This window comes from Sphaerodactylus townsendi, linkage group LG05 (genome assembly GCF_021028975.2).
Source record: "Sphaerodactylus townsendi isolate TG3544 linkage group LG05, MPM_Stown_v2.3, whole genome shotgun sequence".
NCBI classification, from domain to species: domain Eukaryota; kingdom Metazoa; phylum Chordata; class Lepidosauria; order Squamata; family Sphaerodactylidae; genus Sphaerodactylus; species Sphaerodactylus townsendi.
This window is the reverse complement of record NC_059429.1, coordinates 812873-828801: the sequence shown is the minus strand read 5'-3', so window position 1 is coordinate 828801 and position 15929 is coordinate 812873. Positions and strand designations below refer to the sequence as shown.

The 15929-nt window shown below is 51.6% G+C and overlaps 1 protein-coding gene across 7 annotated transcripts in view; it reads left to right on the top strand.

Annotated features, from left to right (window-relative positions):
* The window catches only part of GATAD2A (GATA zinc finger domain containing 2A), a 77240-nt gene that overhangs the window by 55025 nt on the left and 6286 nt on the right, over window positions 1-15929 (top strand). For all 7 annotated transcript variants that reach the window (XM_048495749.1, XM_048495745.1, XM_048495748.1 and 4 more), the window contains 7 exons: window positions 4748-4877; window positions 6876-7007; window positions 8415-8507; window positions 9652-9780; window positions 10585-10752; window positions 11491-11776; window positions 14768-15060. In XM_048495749.1, coding sequence (XP_048351706.1) covers window positions 4748-4877; window positions 6876-7007; window positions 8415-8507; window positions 9652-9780; window positions 10585-10752; window positions 11491-11776; window positions 14768-15060 — 1231 coding nt within the window. The remainder of the gene's footprint in view (window positions 1-4747; window positions 4878-6875; window positions 7008-8414; window positions 8508-9651; window positions 9781-10584; window positions 10753-11490; window positions 11777-14767; window positions 15061-15929) is intronic.

The window sequence follows — 15929 nt, the reverse complement described above, 5'->3', positions numbered from 1 at the left end:
TGAAATTCCATTTATTTATTCTTGTTTCTCTGTTGGTGGGATTTCCTGGCTGGGGCAGAGTTGTGTTCCACCACCTCTAGAAATCTTGGGTGATGGCCTCTCTTTTGTTGTTTGTCCCCAGTATTGGGCCGTCAGATGTGGGCTGCCTGCAGTCAGGGGCACAGTCATCCTTTCGACATGGGGATGTGATCACGGCCGGCTCTCGATTTCAGCCAGGCAGTTGACAAATGCCCGCACCAAAAGGGAACTTCCCCAGGAGAAGTTCTTTCTCATGCTGTACAAAACTTGTGGAACTCTCTGCCACAAGGTGTAGCGGTGGTGGCAAGTTTTACGTGGCCAAGTGGGATTAGACAGATTCACGAGGGCCGAGATCATCCATGACCACTCGCCGTGATGGAGCTGCTGTGTCTAGACTAGAGGAAGCGCTCCTCAGAATACCAGGCTGCAAAGGGTCAGCGTTTTGGCTTCCACGCCTCGCTCGAAGGCCCCCCTGGACTGCGTGGGGCAGCAGCCACCGTGAAAGAGGGTGCTGGTGGGGATGGTTCTGGCCTCCCAGTGCTGTTCTGATGCAACGTTTGCGCGTCCGCTGGGAGTGACGTCTGTGTCTGCTTCTGCCTGGTGTGAACTCCTCCCTCCTCGACTGAACCCCGGAGGTTCAGAAGCCGCCACTCTTAAACCTCTGGTCCTTCTTGCAATATTTCCTCCTGTTCTGAGGAGTTTGGGTCAGCCTCTCTTGCTTTCCCCTCCTCCACTTAATCCCAGCACCCCAGGTAATTTGAACCCAGGTTTCCTGGATCCTAGTGCAGCGCTCCGGCCATGAGCTCAGACTGTCAATCGGCAGGCACTACTGCAAAGCCATGCAGAGTTTACCACACGTGTGTTTCCTGTGGCAAACGCCCGTGGCTGCTTCCTTCTTCGCCAGCCCTTCCACTCGCTGTAACTATAAACGGCATCCCATTTTAAAGGCCAGAAAAGGCAGCCCTGCGCATTCTGACTCGAGAGTAAACCCCACTGGATCCGCAAGGGCTTCCGTGCAATTGAAGATGCACCAGACCTAACCCTGCATTGCTGCACACTGTTTTGATAGGAGCCCTGCAGGACCTCTGTGGGCACGTGAAGGGGGTGGGGGGGTGTTCTTCCTTCAAACTTCTCTGGTCCGCTCCGTTTCCTTCTTCCGCTGCCTGCCTCCTCCTCCTCCTCCCCCCCCCCCCCCACAAAATGAAGGCTGCCTGGTGTCATGAAACCGGTTCCAACTGCCTGGTTGCCATGGCTCTTTCCACGTGGGAAGGAACGGTTAAAAGGGTCACATGACCGGTGTGAGGAGGGGAGTGCCTTGGTCATGTGACTGCTGGGGTGGCCTGGTTAGAATCCAGGAAGTTCACGGGGACGGGCGGGCAGGGGAGTGTGGGCCAGGAGGGGCTTGTTCTGCCTGTCAAGTTTTGCGGGGGGGGGGGCGACCAATGGGAGAGGCTGGCCCTCAAGGACCGCTTGGGCAGCCCGCTGGCCCTTTGGGTCCTGATTGGCATCTGGCCGTCTGGCCTGCTTTGCAAACTGGAAGGGCTGCTTGGGTGCTGCATCATTTCTGCCCAGTCAGACTTGATGCTGGGCAGGCGCGTTTCTCCTCCACTCCCACGGGAGCGTCTTGTGCGTGCCAGGCTTTAAAAAAAAACTTTGCCAAGAAGAGATGAAGGCAGGACCAGTGGGGTGCCAAAGGAAGTTCCAACTATTGATTTCAGGCAGAGAAAACCTCACACACACCCTGGCATGAACTACTTGTGTCAGTGCACAAGGATGCACAAATGCGTTTGCTTTGAAATGGCCCTGAGAGGGGTCCCGAAACTTCTTGGGGTGCCTGCAGCTGTAGTTTCCCCAGAAACATGGGTGTCAAGCTCTGTCAGAGCTGATGGTGGCTTTCCAAGGGCCAGGAGCCTTTGTACCTAACCGTAGTAAAATCCAGCTTGGTGGTCAGGGGACTTCCCTGGTAACCCCTACATAAATGTGGCCCATATAAGCCAGTATCCTTGAATTACTGTTGGCTGTTGGGTTGCTAATATGGTGGGTTTGGATGGGTTTTTTTTCCCCACAGGGAGCCCTGATCTCTCTTGATTGCCTTTGGGGCAGGGGGGTTGAATGCTACTACTTTTTTAAAAGCTCTCTTTCCCAGTACTGTGGCAAGGGTGCTTCTGCCGCATGCCAGGTCTTAGTTTCACTCCTGCGTGGTAGCCTTTCTTTCTTTCTTTCTTTCTTTCTTTCTTTCTTTCTTTCTTTCTTTCTTTCTTGCTTTCTTACTTCCCCCACGTATCCATGGGTCTGACGCAGTTTAAGAAGGGGACCCCCTTTCCCCCAGGCCGGCAGCAATCTTCAAACTTCCAAAACTAATTTGCTTGTATTGGCCTGCCCTCTAGAGGCTCTTTGAATGATTACAGCTGTCTCTCCTTCCTCTTCATCATCTTGTAAGGTGTGTGGAACTTGCCCGAAGGCTGTTGGTTCAGTGCTTCCGGGAGCTGGGGTTGCGGGGGGGGCGGGGGGGAGAGTGTCGCCCTCCTCCGAGCTGTCCCGTACCACTAGAATTTTAAGAACCAGCTTGCTGGATTAGTAGAGGCCTAGCCCCGGTGTCCAGCTGCCTGGAAGCCCATGAGCTGGGCATGGAGGCCACCTTTCTCCTCCTGTTTGGGATTGTCCCTGTGGCTCAAAGGTAAGGATGGCAGCCAGCCATCAGAATCGTCTGAACTGTTACGGTGTTTCAGAAACATGGCAAGACCTACTGCACCGCTTGGGACCAGGGGGCCTGGAGGATCATCTTCTCCCACACGTCCCTGTCCTGGGGTTAAGGGGGAGGGGCCCTCCTGGCTGCCTGGTAGGCACAGCAGAGGGGGCCTTTTCAGTGTTTGGAGCAGCCTCGCCGGGGAGGGGGGCCTGGCCCCATCACCGTCAATCTTCAGAGGCAGTTAAAGGCTGTCTTATATAGGACTGGATATGATTGGTTTAGTTTTTCATTGGTGGCCACAACCCGAATTGAGAGCCATCGTGGTGTGGTGGTCAAGAGCAGTGGGTTCTAATTTGAGAACTGGGTTGTTTCCGTGCTTCTGCACATGAGAGGTGGACCCAAATCTGGTGAACTGGTTTTGTTTCCCCACTTCTGCATTCCTGCTGGGTGACCTTGGGCCGGTCACAGTTCTCTCAGAATTCTCTCAGTCCCACCTGCCTCACAAGATACCTGTTGTGACGAGGGGAAGAAAAGTGTAAGCCACTTTAAGACTCCTTTAAAGGCAGAGAAAATCGGAGTATAAATCCAACTCTCCTTCTCTTCCCTTTTTTAAATTGGAATTTAAAATTGCTGACTTTTCATTGGGTTTTTAATTGTTCATTGCTTTTTTTTATAATGTTTGTATTGGAAGCCACGAGTTCTGCGAGGAAGAAAGGCAGCTGATAAACATTTTGAATAAATAAATGGTTGCTCAGAGAATGCTGTTTGTTAGAGTGTTATGGGTTTTCCGGGCTGTAGGGAGAGAAGAGATCCTCTGAAGATGCCAGCTACAGATGCAGGTGAAACGTCAGGAGAAAATGCTGCCGGAACATGGGCAAACAACCTGCAACACTCTAGTGCCGTGGTGGCGAACCTATGGCACTCCAGATGTTCATGAAGTACAAATCCCATCAGCCCCTGCCAATTGGCCATGCTGGCAGGAGCTGATGGGAATTGTAGTCCATGAACATCTGGAGTGCCATAGGTTCGCCACCATTGCTGGCTGTGAAAGCCTTCGACAATAGAATGCTGTTAGAGATCTCCACTGAAGCAAAGGAGGTGACCCCATACCGATGTCCGCACCCCCTATGGGACCACATAAGTATTGGGGAGAGGTGTCTCTATGGGCTAAAAGGTGGCATTTGCACCACCTTGCAGGGAACTTTCCCCATTGCATCACAACGGCTTGCCACCATGAGCAAACTTCCGGGGGGGGGGGGGGGGGCGCCAGCACACTGTCTCAGTTTTCCAGTCCAATACCACCCCGGAATCTTCCAGCCTGCCACCCCGAAATCTTGCTTGGTGCCCTCAGGGAAGTGATGAGAGGATTCCCATGGTGGGGGGAAGGGGGAATCAGAATGCCAACTCCAGGACGAGGGCTGATGATCTAAAAACCCCTAAGGGCCAGGCTGCACAACACACACAAGACCTCCCAACCACGTGTGGCCCTTGAGCCTGTGTGTACGTTTTCAGCGAGAGCCTAACACATTTTTGTAGCAGTTAGGAACGTGTGAGAGGCTTCCTTTGGCTGAACACAGTGGCCAATACGCTTGATGTTTCTGCCTGCACAAAGTCAACGACATCAAGCTTAAAAGGGCTGGGAAAAACCTAGAAAGCTGAGTCTTTGGGGAGTTGCTGCTGGATGCAGTTGACCTTCTTGGGCTCAGGGGAATCTGTGCCGTCTCTTGTCAGGAGTGTTTTGTTCGGAAATTTTCAGTGGCTTGCGTGCCTTTATGCGGGAAGTCTGGCTCTGTGCTAAGAATTTCAGAAGCAGATGACTGCATCCAAGTAATGCAAGTGTCTTCCAACAATACAAAGTGCAAATCAAAAGTGGACATGATTTGCCTGTTTGGATAAATCTCTTCAGTTGTCCCTTCCACATCACGTCTAATAGCCGCCACACACAGGCCACTGGAAAAACCTGCAAACTGACTTGAAATGAAATATGGATGTGGCTGAGGGTTGGCTGATGCCGTTCTTTCTCTTCTGGGCCGCCTGCAGTGATGCCAAGCAAGAGCGGAGAGTCCCATCACCCGATGTAATAGTCCTCTCGGACAACGAGCCATCAAGTCCCAGAATGAATGGGCTGACAAAAATTCCAATCAAAGAGACCAGCGCAGAAGTGTTGATGGTGAGTCCAGATGCGGGGGGGGGGGGGGGCATGAACCGTCCGTTCCTCCTGCACTGCATACGGCGGCACATGAATGTTCAACAGGATCTGTTGGTCCAGCCAGCAGTTGCTTGACTGTGAGCTGTTCCTCCCTTTCTTGGTTGACCCACATTCGATCTGCCAGAGTCTCCCATTGTGCCGTTCCCTGTCCAGAACGGCAAAAGTATCTGCCCAGTCCTTTCAGCTGAGCTGCCAGTTCATGCTGTGGTTGTCTCCCAGAACTTTTCTGGCCTGCCCATGTCACGTTGCCAACCAAAAAGCTTCCAACTAGATACACCACTCGGCTGCTGGAGCCCTTTGCGATCCTTCCCTTGCTTTGCTGGACTCGGTCCAAAATTTTTGGATCTTGCCTTCTAAACATCCCTTCCCTTGGCATAGTCATAAAACCATAAGCTGGAAGAGACCCCAAGGGCCATCGTCCAACCCCCTGCCATGCCGGAACACACGAAGCACCCCTGACAGATGGCCATCCAGCCTTCTCCTTAAAAACCTCCCAAGAAGGAGACTCCACAACTCAGTGAATTCAGGCAGTGATTTTCACTGTCGAAGAGCCTTGACAGTTAGAAAGTTCTTCCTGATGTTTAGGTGGAATTTCTTTTCCTTCACCTTGAGCCCATGACTCCTGGTCCTAGTCTCCCTCACTAACATGACATCCCTTCAAACATCTAAACACGGCTATCCTGTCATCTCTTAACCTTCTCTTCACCAAACTAAACATACGCAGCGCCCTAAGCCTCTCCTCGTAGGGCATGGATTCCAGACCTTTGACCATTTTGGTCGCCCTCCTCTGGACCCATTCCAGCTTGTCAATATCCTTCTTGAATTGCGGTGCCCACAATTGTACCCAATGCAGAATAGAGAGGTACAATTACATCTCTCAATCTAGACACTATACTCCTATTGATACAGCCCGGAATCGCATTGGCTTTCTTGGCCACCACATCACACTGCTGACTCATGTTCAGTTTGTGGTCTGCTAAGACTCCCAGATCCCTTTCGCATGTAGTGTTGTCAAGCCAGGTGTCCCCCATCCTATATCTGAGCATTTCATTTTTTTCTGCCTAAGTGTAGAATCTTACATTGATCTCTGTTGAAATTCATTTTGTTGGCTTTGGCCCAGCTCTCTAATCTGCCCAGATCATTTTGAATTCTGACTCTGTCCTCTGGGGTATTAGCAACCCCTTCTAATTTGGTGTCATCTGCAAATTTGACTAGCATGCCCTCTATTCCATCATCCAAGTTGTTGATAAAAATATTGAATAGCACTGGGCCCAGGACAGATCCCGGTGACACCCCACTAGTCACTTCTCTCCAGGATGAAGATGAGCCATTCATAAGCACCCTTTGAGTTTGGTCAGTCAACCAATTGCAAATCCCTTCCCTCTCCATCTCTACACTACTCAGTTGCCCAAAGTTCCCCTACCGCCTTTAAAATATTCTACCCATCTTAGCACAGCCGTCAGGGCCTTCTCCTGGAAATGACTGTGGTTTTTTTCTTCTTTGCTTCCTATGATTCCTTGAAAGCCACACAGATGCCTCCCCGCCCACCCCACCTTGTATACTTTCAGGGGGTAACCATGTTGGTCTGCAGCAGAAAAGCCAAAATAACATCTGGTAGCACCTTAAAGACCAGCAAGATGGTCCAGGCTTTCAAGAGTCAGATCTCCTTTTGTCAGATACAAGTGGAAATGGGGATCCCCCATGTGGATGTTGGGATTCAAAGACCTCCATTCCCACTTCTGCCTAACAAAGGAACCCTAGACTTCTTCAAAGCCACACACCTGGACAATCTTGTCAGTCTGTAAGGTGCTGCCGGACTTGAATTTTGGTCTGTCCTTTACTTCCTCACTTGCACACTTGATTCTCTCCGTTCTCGCTTGCTACCCTGAACTGAGACTTTCCTCTTTCTTCTTCTCTCTCTCCCCTCCCCACCTTCCTTCCTCTCATCCGGCTCTGCAGAAAAGCAGTCCTGAAGAGCGGGAGAGAATGATCAAGCAGCTGAAGGAAGAGCTGCGGTTAGAAGAAGCAAAACTGGTGCTGTTGAAAAAGCTCCGGCAGAGTCAGATACAGAAAGAGGTGACGGCTCAGAAGGTACGGGGGGGCGGGCCTCTCATCCTTCTTTTTCCTATGACGTTTTTACAAGCCAGGCCATGTGTAAAACTTCAAAACTGTTTGTATCTGGAAAAGTGGAATAATTTTATCCTAATTGTATCTGGAAAAGTGGAATAATTTTATTCCTGCATCTGTATTTCGGAGGTACACGGCTTCAAAACATGGAGGTCCAACCTGGCACTTTTGACTAACGAGTGTTGATGAACAGTTGGCCTGGATGAGACCAAAGGTCTTTCTAGTCCAGCTATCAAGAGCCAGCATGGTGGAGTGATTAAGAGCAGGTGCACTCTAATCTGGAGAACTGGGTTTGATTCCCCACTCTGCCGCTTGCGCTGTGGAGGCTTATCTGGGGAACCAGATTAGCTTGTGTGCTCCAACACATGTCAGCTGGGTGACCTTGGGCGAGTCACAGTTCTTCGGAGCTCTCTCAGCCCCACCCACCTCACAGCGTGTTTGTGGGGGTGGGGTGGAAGGGAAAGGAAAGGAAAGGAGATTGTAAGCCCCTTTGAGTCTCTTTACAGGAGAGAAAGGGGGATGTAAATCCAAACTCTTCTTCAACTTTCTGTTCCCAACACTGGCCGGCCTGATGTTTCCAGAATGCCACAGACAGGTGAGGGTATTACCTGTCTCCAGCATTTGCTATTTGGAGGTAGATAAGACCCTGCATGGCCTGAGGTTGTGTAGCAATCCTGGCTAATCCAGACAGGTCGGACCGCCCTCCTCCCTGCAGTGTGCCGAGTTCTTCATAAGAGCCTTCCTGGAAGGGGAGGGAAGTGCCTTCCCACTTCAGCCCCCTTCCAGTGACCCTGTGGGCTTCCAAGGCATTCCGGGGTCGTTTGCTTTTGCCTGTCTCGGCGGAGCAGCCCTGCACTTCCCCGGGCCTGATGAAACCACCCTAGCCTGGGCCATTCAGTATTACCCTATGGACTCCTGAACTGAACAGCTGTTCTGTTGCAAGAGGGCTACTAGCCATGGAGAGCTGTCGGTCACGTTAGTAAAATGAAATCTCTGGTGAATGGGAGCAGCTTGCCTCTAAGGCACCAAACACTGGGGAGGGCTGCCCCCCAACGGGTAAGCCGTTGCCATTGGCTTCCTCGACCGCAGAGCTTCCTACTGGGGGTATCCGGCTGCCCACAATTAGAGACAAGATGCTCGCCTGCCTGGATCCGTTCAGCCAGAGCTGCTCTTTGGAGGCCCAAGAGGAGTGGAACCTCCTTGTGCAGAGGCAGGATCCCCCGAGCACAGGAGGGTGGGCATCAGCGCTTCCTGCAGTCACAGAAACCAGGCGGCCCACGTGGCTGCCCTCCTTCTCATAGGCATTTGTGTTTCATTCACTGTTCGTGGATTGATGCCTCCGTTGTTTCTCCCCACACTGGCCTCTTGCAGCCTGCTGGCTCCTCAGGAAATGCTGTGGCCACCCCTCCGCCGTTGGTGCGGGGAACGCAGACCCTCACTTCCAGCAAGTCATCTGTCCTTCAGGTCAGTATAAAGGAAGGAAGGAGGAGGCCTCTTGCTCTGCTCTGAGTGTGCCAGATTGTTTGGAGATGAAGCAGCAGGGATGCATTTGCCTCCGATTATCTGCAGAAAGGGGAAAAAACTCCCTATCCTCCCTTAAAAGTAACAGGGAAAGCCAGTTCTGGTTTGCGCCAGAAAAACATTTGCATGAGTAACCCACTTTTTTTTGGGTGGGGGGGAGGATTGCAGGACCTCTTCTATGAATTGGGGGACTTCTTGAGTTCCTTAGTCCAGCATCCACAGGGAACTGAAGCAACATCTGGTTGTTGTGGGTGTTCCGGGCTGCGTGGTCGTGGTCTGGTAGATCTTGTTCCTGTATCTGTGGCCAGCACCTTCAGAGGTGTACCGCAGAGGGGAGTCAGTCACACGCTGTGTCCAGGGAGAAGGGGATTTTAGTGGGGTGTACGTTGTCCATGTCCCAGGGCGGGGAACCAATCAGTGAGTGTTTGGGTGGAACTTGCTATGCAAAGGTGCGGTTGATTGCAGTATATACCCCTCTAAACATTCCCTTCTCACTGGACGCAGTGTGTAACACACTTCTCTCTGTGATACACCTCTGAAGGTGCCAGCCACAGATGCAGGCGAAGATCTACCAGACCAAGGCCACACAGCCCGGAAAACCCACAATAGCCAGTTGAATCTGGCCGTGAAAGCCTTTGACAATACATTGAAGCAACCCCTGTTTTTCTCCAGTTTTTTTAATGAATGTGTTTGTCCCCACCCCCAGAGCCGAAAGAAATACGCAGCATGTCCCACTCTTCCATCTGCTGTGATTCTGCACAAGCCATAGTTCTGTGGGGAAGGCGTAGAACCTTAGTCATGCAGAGATGCAACGAGGCAGCCTCCTCCAAGGGCAGCTGATCCTGCTCCAGCTGCACATGAGGCTAAGACTTGGCAGGCCCGGAGGAATGAAGGGCAGAACCCCGCTTCCTCTCCTCCATGGCCATTCATGCTTTCTCCTGGGGTGCTTCTCCTTGCGTGCACTTTGGCAGGGACTGGTCTGCTGAAAGACTTCAGCTTGCTGGTTAGAATAGGAGGATCAAAATGCCTTCCTGCCATTCACAAAAGAAAAATGGGTTTTCTTCTCTTCCTCCATAATCTAATGCAGAATTCTTCCCGTATTTCTGGGACTGTTATTCCTCCCCCGTTGATCCGTGGTGGGCAGCAAACCTCTTCAAAGCTGAGTTCTCAGCAAAACACACAAATAGTCATGCCCCCTCTCGTCCGAGGAGCACAGGTGAGTTGTTTTCTGTTCTCCAACTTGCCTTGATTCTCTTCTTCTTTCCCTGAGAGGCTTGATTGGCTAGGTAATCAAGGTGGGAGGCACCTGAGCTTCCTGCTTTGCATATGGCAAGTGGGGGGCATAAGTCCAAAGAAGAACACATTTTTGCTCCCCAAAGAAGAACATATTTTTCGGGGGAGGGGGGGGACTTCCTTGCTGCTTGGAGCCGCACCAGATTTTCCCCAATCTCTTCCAGACTCTTGCATTTTCCCTCTTCTTTTCCATGCAGATTTTCTTTCTCCCTCCCCTTGTTAGTGTTATGCCATCACCATGGTTAAGTGTGATTGTTTTTAGCTAGGAACCAGGTTTTGCACACACTTTGTTGAAAGAGCTGGTTTAATTCTCATGCATCTATAATCTATAAACCATCCTGGTTACTTTTTAACATTTGGTTCTGCTCCATCTAAACCTGGTTAAGGGATTAGGGATTAGTGCCAGCTAAACCTGGTTGGGGTTAATCTCAGGGATTGCCATCACAGCACAAAATTGTACAGCATTTGCAGTCTCTCCTCATGGAAATATTATGCCTCACTGTTAAACTGAAGCCCCAGTTAGTGGGGGTTTTGTGTGTGTGCTGCTGTGTTATTCAAGCGTTGTTGTTGTTGTTAATTTGACTTTTATACCGCCCTGTCTCTTCTGTTACTCCCATCACACGTCGTTCCTCTTTCCTTGCTCCCCACCCACCCCCACCCCCGGTCGTCTGACCACCCCTCCTTCTGTGGACCTCATCTATATCAGCCCATTTCTATGTCTCCTCAGCAAATCCACAACATTCGCCAGCACTCCGCCTCAGGGCCCCCTCCGCTGCTCCTGGCCCCACGGGCCTCCGTCCCCAGCGTGCAGATACAGGGCCAGCGGATCATACAGCAGGGCCTGATCCGCGTTGCCAGCGTCCCCAATGCAAGCCTCTTGGTCAACATCCCACAGGTGAGTTGAAGGAGGCCACGGCTGGCAAGAACAGCTGCGACTGGAAGCCAGGGTATCAACGTCACAGTGCAGCCCTGTCATTCTAAGGCTTGTACAGGCTGGTCTGTAGTAATTTTCTCTGGTAGTTGCATCTCTACATGAGTCCCTGACTGGCTTATCTTTTACCAGAAGCAGATCATTCTTCCGTGTGTCTGCATTGGGTATAAACGACGCAGTCAGTTACTCACATGGACACAGTATCTGCCCCGCCAGAAGGCCACCCATGTTGTGCCTCTGCATGAGTCACCACTTGGACTTGCCTCCCTTCCACTTTGGAAAGCGTGATTTTGCCATATCCCCCCACATATGCCATTTGACCAAACCATCCAGTTCCTCCTGATGCAGGTAGCAAAAGAAGAGGCTGACTGTTACATCTCTGTATGAGTTGCTCCATTAGAATCCTCTCCTCCAGATGTCTGGATCCGTCCACCACACAAAAATAATGGATCACCCTCTCTGAGGGTTGGGGACTTTTTGTTTTGTTTTCAACACATCCCCAAAGTAAACTGTCTTGGTTGCAGGAGTGAGGTGTGCCTCTCACTTTAACTGCGCTGGTGGGAGAAGCGTGTCGGAACTTTGGGCCCTGCTTCTGTAGCAACTTCTTTGCAACAATTCAGGGGTTGGGAGCTGCCCGCTTTTGCCAAGCTGAGGTTGCCCCTTGCTGGAATCATGACCCTTCCCCCCCTTTTTCCTTCCAAGGCCTCGCCGACTTCCCTCAAAGGCACAGCAGTGACGTCGGCCCAGGCGAACGCCGCAGCCACCGCGACCAGTGTGGCCTCCATCATCAACTCCAACGACTCTCCTGCCAGCCGGCAAGCAGCAGCAAAGCTGGCCCTACGGAAGCAGCTGGAGAAGACCCTCCTGGAGATCCCCCCGCCCAAACCTCCGGCACCCGAAATGAACTTCCTGCCCAGCGCAGCCAACAACGAGTTCATTTACCTGGTTGGGCTGGAAGAGGTGGTGCAGAATCTCCTGGAGAGTCAAGGTCAGGGGGATCAGCTTGAACCGTTAGGGGTTCCCCCAATTATTTATTTAATTTCTTCCATTTTAATCCTGCTCTCCCTGACATGGCAGGCTCAGAGAAGCTTCCAACGCATTCAGTGAAAACATATACAATGCATCATTTTGCCTAAAAATCCAATCAGGGTGGAATAATTTAAACTGAAAATAGTTTCTTCCAGCCCCTCTATCACACAAACATACCAGAATCAATACAAAGGAAAGGGAGGCCAGCTAAGATGGTGTCAGGTTTCGAACCTGAAGCCAAGAAACGGACTCTGTGGTGTTGATCAGCAGCGTTTATTGATAAGCGTCAGATCACCAAAGCTTGGTAAAGCCAGTTCTGACAAGCCTGACCTTTGCCATCCCCTTGATCCCATTGCGAACCCCCCCCCCCCCCCCGCTTTCCCAAGTAATTGTGAAAAACAGTCACTGGAGCTGAGGTGCCTCAGTCGCCAGCAGATAACAAGAGAAAGCCACCTGGCTTCCTGCCATCACAAGATAACGGATAAGACTCTGTTTCCCATGGGATCAGGGTGTCAGGGAAAGCCTAGTTATCTCCAAAGCATGTGAAGCCATAAAGTAAAGATCAAGGAAAGAATGCCCCAGATGGCAGTGGTAACATTTAGCAGTATGGTTCCTGTTTTAGCAGCATTTCATTTGTGGTGTAAAGCAGTTACAATGAGGTAGGAATGCATCTCAGTCACCTGAATATGACCCCCCTGACACCATACAGTGGAACTGAAGGCCCTTTCTTGTCCCAGTCACTGCTGGCCCCTGCTCAGTCTTCTGGTTCTAGCAGGGCCTTGTTCAGACCCCTCATAAGTGTATTTTAGGGTCTAGAACTTGCATGGTTGAAACAGAAAGCTTGTGGGGCCCAGGAAACAGTCACAGAGCTGCAGTGGGGCGGGGGGGACGCCCCAGGCGCAAACCATTGGGGTCACATTGCAGTCCCCCTTGCCCTGCCTGGCCCGGCAGCCCGGAGCAGCCTGCTGGTGCTGCAGGAGCAGAAACCACAACAGCCCTCTTCCCACCCCCAGGGAGGCCTCTGCAGGAGTTGGGCCTCGCAAGGTCTCCTGGGAAGTGTAGTTCCACAGGCTGCTTTTCCAGCCAGCTGCTCTTTGCAGTAAGGTGGGGGGGGCACTGCAGGGGAACACCACGAGGAAGGGGGGGTGGCCGTTGTCTGCAGGGGAACTGGTCTGTCACCTGGAGATCAACTGTAATTTCAGGATAGTCTTTGTTTCTTGCACGCGCATCTGATTGCTGTGCTGCTTTGCCTGCCTCTTGTCAGACTCTCGAACGTGGAAGTAACAGAGACCACAGGAAAGTCCAAAAGCAGTTTAGTCCAGGTGATGCGAAGAGTAACAATGTATAGCAGGATCTGAGCTAGAGAGCTCAGATCCAGGACTTATATCTTTTAATCTGGTTTCGCCCCACACCAAATGTCCACTACAGTTTCTACTACAAATCTACAAAAGACCTGGGAACCTTTCACGCCTCTTTGGAGATGGGCTGGCGCCATGAGATTGCTGACAGGAGATTGCTAGGAAGGGAAGAGGGAAACAGGAAAACAATTGCAAATCACACACAGCAAGACATCAAGATACTGACAGGCATGGTCCTGACACCTCTTTGCCCCACCAACTCCCTCACTGGCTGTTCCTACCTGCCAGCCCCCTCATCTGTTCCTACCTGCCAGCCCCCTCATCTCTGCCCAAACTTGAGAGCAGACCCACCCATATGCCGCAGAAAGGAACTCTCCCCCAGGGCTCAGCTTTCCCATTCTTTTCCCGCCTTCTTAAGTGCCGCTGGACTCAAATCTTGTTCTCAATAGAAAGCAGAAGTCCAGGGGCCCATTAATCTTAGGAAATACAAGACAGTAAATAAAGCGGTTAACTGATAGTCGATAGTTCCATGGGAATGTCAACTCAATGCATGGCAGCTGTGAAAAAGGCAAACTCTATGCTGAGGATAATTAGGAAAGGAATTGATCATAAAACTGCAAAGATTGTCATGCCCTGATATCCGTGGTGGCGAACCTATGGCACTCCAAATGTTCATGGACTACAATTCCCATCATCCCCTGCCAGCATGGCCAATTGGTGATGCTGGCAGGTGATGATGGGAATTGTAGTCTATTGGAGTGCTGTGTTCAGTTCTGGTTGCCACATCTCAAAAAGGATATCGAAGAGATAGAAAAAGTGCAGAGAAGGGCAATGAGGATGATTGAGCAACTGGATCACCTTCCTTATGAAGAGAAGCTGCAGCGTTTGAGACTCTTTAGTTTGGAGAGGAGACGGCTGAGGGGGGATATGATTGAAGTCTATAAAATTATGCATGGGATAGAAAATATTAACACAGAGAAATTTTTCTCTCTTTCTCACAAAACGAAAACCAGGGGGCATCCATTGAAAATGCTGGGGGGAAGAATTAGGACTAATCAAAGGGAAACATTTCTTCATGCAACGCGTGTTTGGTGTTTGGAATATGCTGCCACAGGAGGAGGTGATGGCCGCTCACCTGGATAGCTTTAAAAGGGGCTTGGACAGATTTATGGAGGAGAAGTCGATTTATGGCTACCAATCTTGATCCTCCTTGATCTGAGATTGCAAATGCCTTAGCAGACCAGGTGCTGGGGAACAGCAGCAGCAGAAGGCCATTGCTTTCACCTCCTGCATGTGAGCTCCCAAAGGCACCTGGTGGGCCACTGCGAGTAGCAGAGTGCCGGACTAGATGGACTCTGGTCTGATCCAGCAGGCTCCTTCTGATGTTCCATCAGTCATTTTTGGTATCAAGCCCTTTTATTGTTAGAAATTGTTTCCACAGAAGGCAAGCTGCAGAGAGGGGTAAATAACCAAAAGTGGGCAAAAAGTGTTCTTGAGTTAGTTCTTAAGGGTCTCCCCACCATTCTCCGTGGCTTCAGGGCCCCCCCCCTTCCCAGCAGCTGGGCTGACTCTCTGCCTTGTCCCCCCTCCAGGCAAAATGTCGGTCGCCCCCTCCTCCCAGGAGCCCTACACCTGCGTCCAGTGCAAGACGGACTTCACCTGCCGCTGGAGGGAAGAGAAGCGGGGGATGATCATGTGCGAGACCTGCATGTCCTCCAACCAGAAGAGGGCGCTGAAGGCCGAGCACACCACCCGCCTGAAGGCCGCCTTCGTCAAGGCCCTGCAGCAAGAGCAGGAGATCGAGCAGCGGATACTGCAGCAGGCTGCTTCCCCCGGGCAGACCAAGCCTGACCCACTTACCCAGCAGCATCATGCTCTCAAGCAGGTGGGGCTGCTGGGCCAGACTTGCACCCCCGCTCCGCCGGCGGCCGCTCAGATACTTCCAGAGAGGCCCCAGAGGCAGCCCGTAGGTCGCCCGGGGGACTCGCCAAGGGGGAACACCCCCCGGCTCAGTCCTGCCCCTTGCAGCATTCTCTGGCCAGCTGCAGGAACACATGCTGGATTACGGCAATATTTTTATTGTCCTCCCTGATCCACTTGGTTTGTAAGACAAGGAGCAGCAGTGGCGTAGTGGTTAAGAGCAGGTGCACTCTTATCTGGAGAATCAGGTTTGATTCCCCGCTCTGCCACTTGAGCTGTGGAGGCTTATCTGGGGAACTAGATTATCTTGTGCACTCCAACACATGCCCGGGTGTTTGTTGTGAGGGGAGGGAAAGGAGATTGTAAGCCCATTTGAGTCTCCTACAGGAGAGAAGGGGGGGGGTCCAAACTCTTATGTCAAATCCTTGATTGATTAGTGGCTATTTCTGAACTTCTTCTCAGGGAGAAAGAATTCTGATGGTGGTCATTTATAGACCATGAGAAATCCATGGCGGAGCCGCTGGGAATGCCTTTTCTCCTGAGGTTCCCCCTCCCTGGGGGGCCTGTCTTCCCCCCCCCCCCCCCCCGGTAGGTGCCAAAACACTTCTGCAGAGCCAGGCTCTGGACTGAAAGGTGGCCCCTCCCAGTCCTTTAAAGAGCTGCTGGTGGCCTGCCGGCACTCGGACATCTTTATGTCTCTTCCCTAAATTGTTTTACTGCCATTTCATGCAGCTGGAAGCCATATTTGTGTTGCGGTGGTTTTGTGCCGTTTATGGCCGGTGGGTGGTCATGGAAGCTGTGGGGAGATTTCATGTGTCTGCACTTGATGAGCTG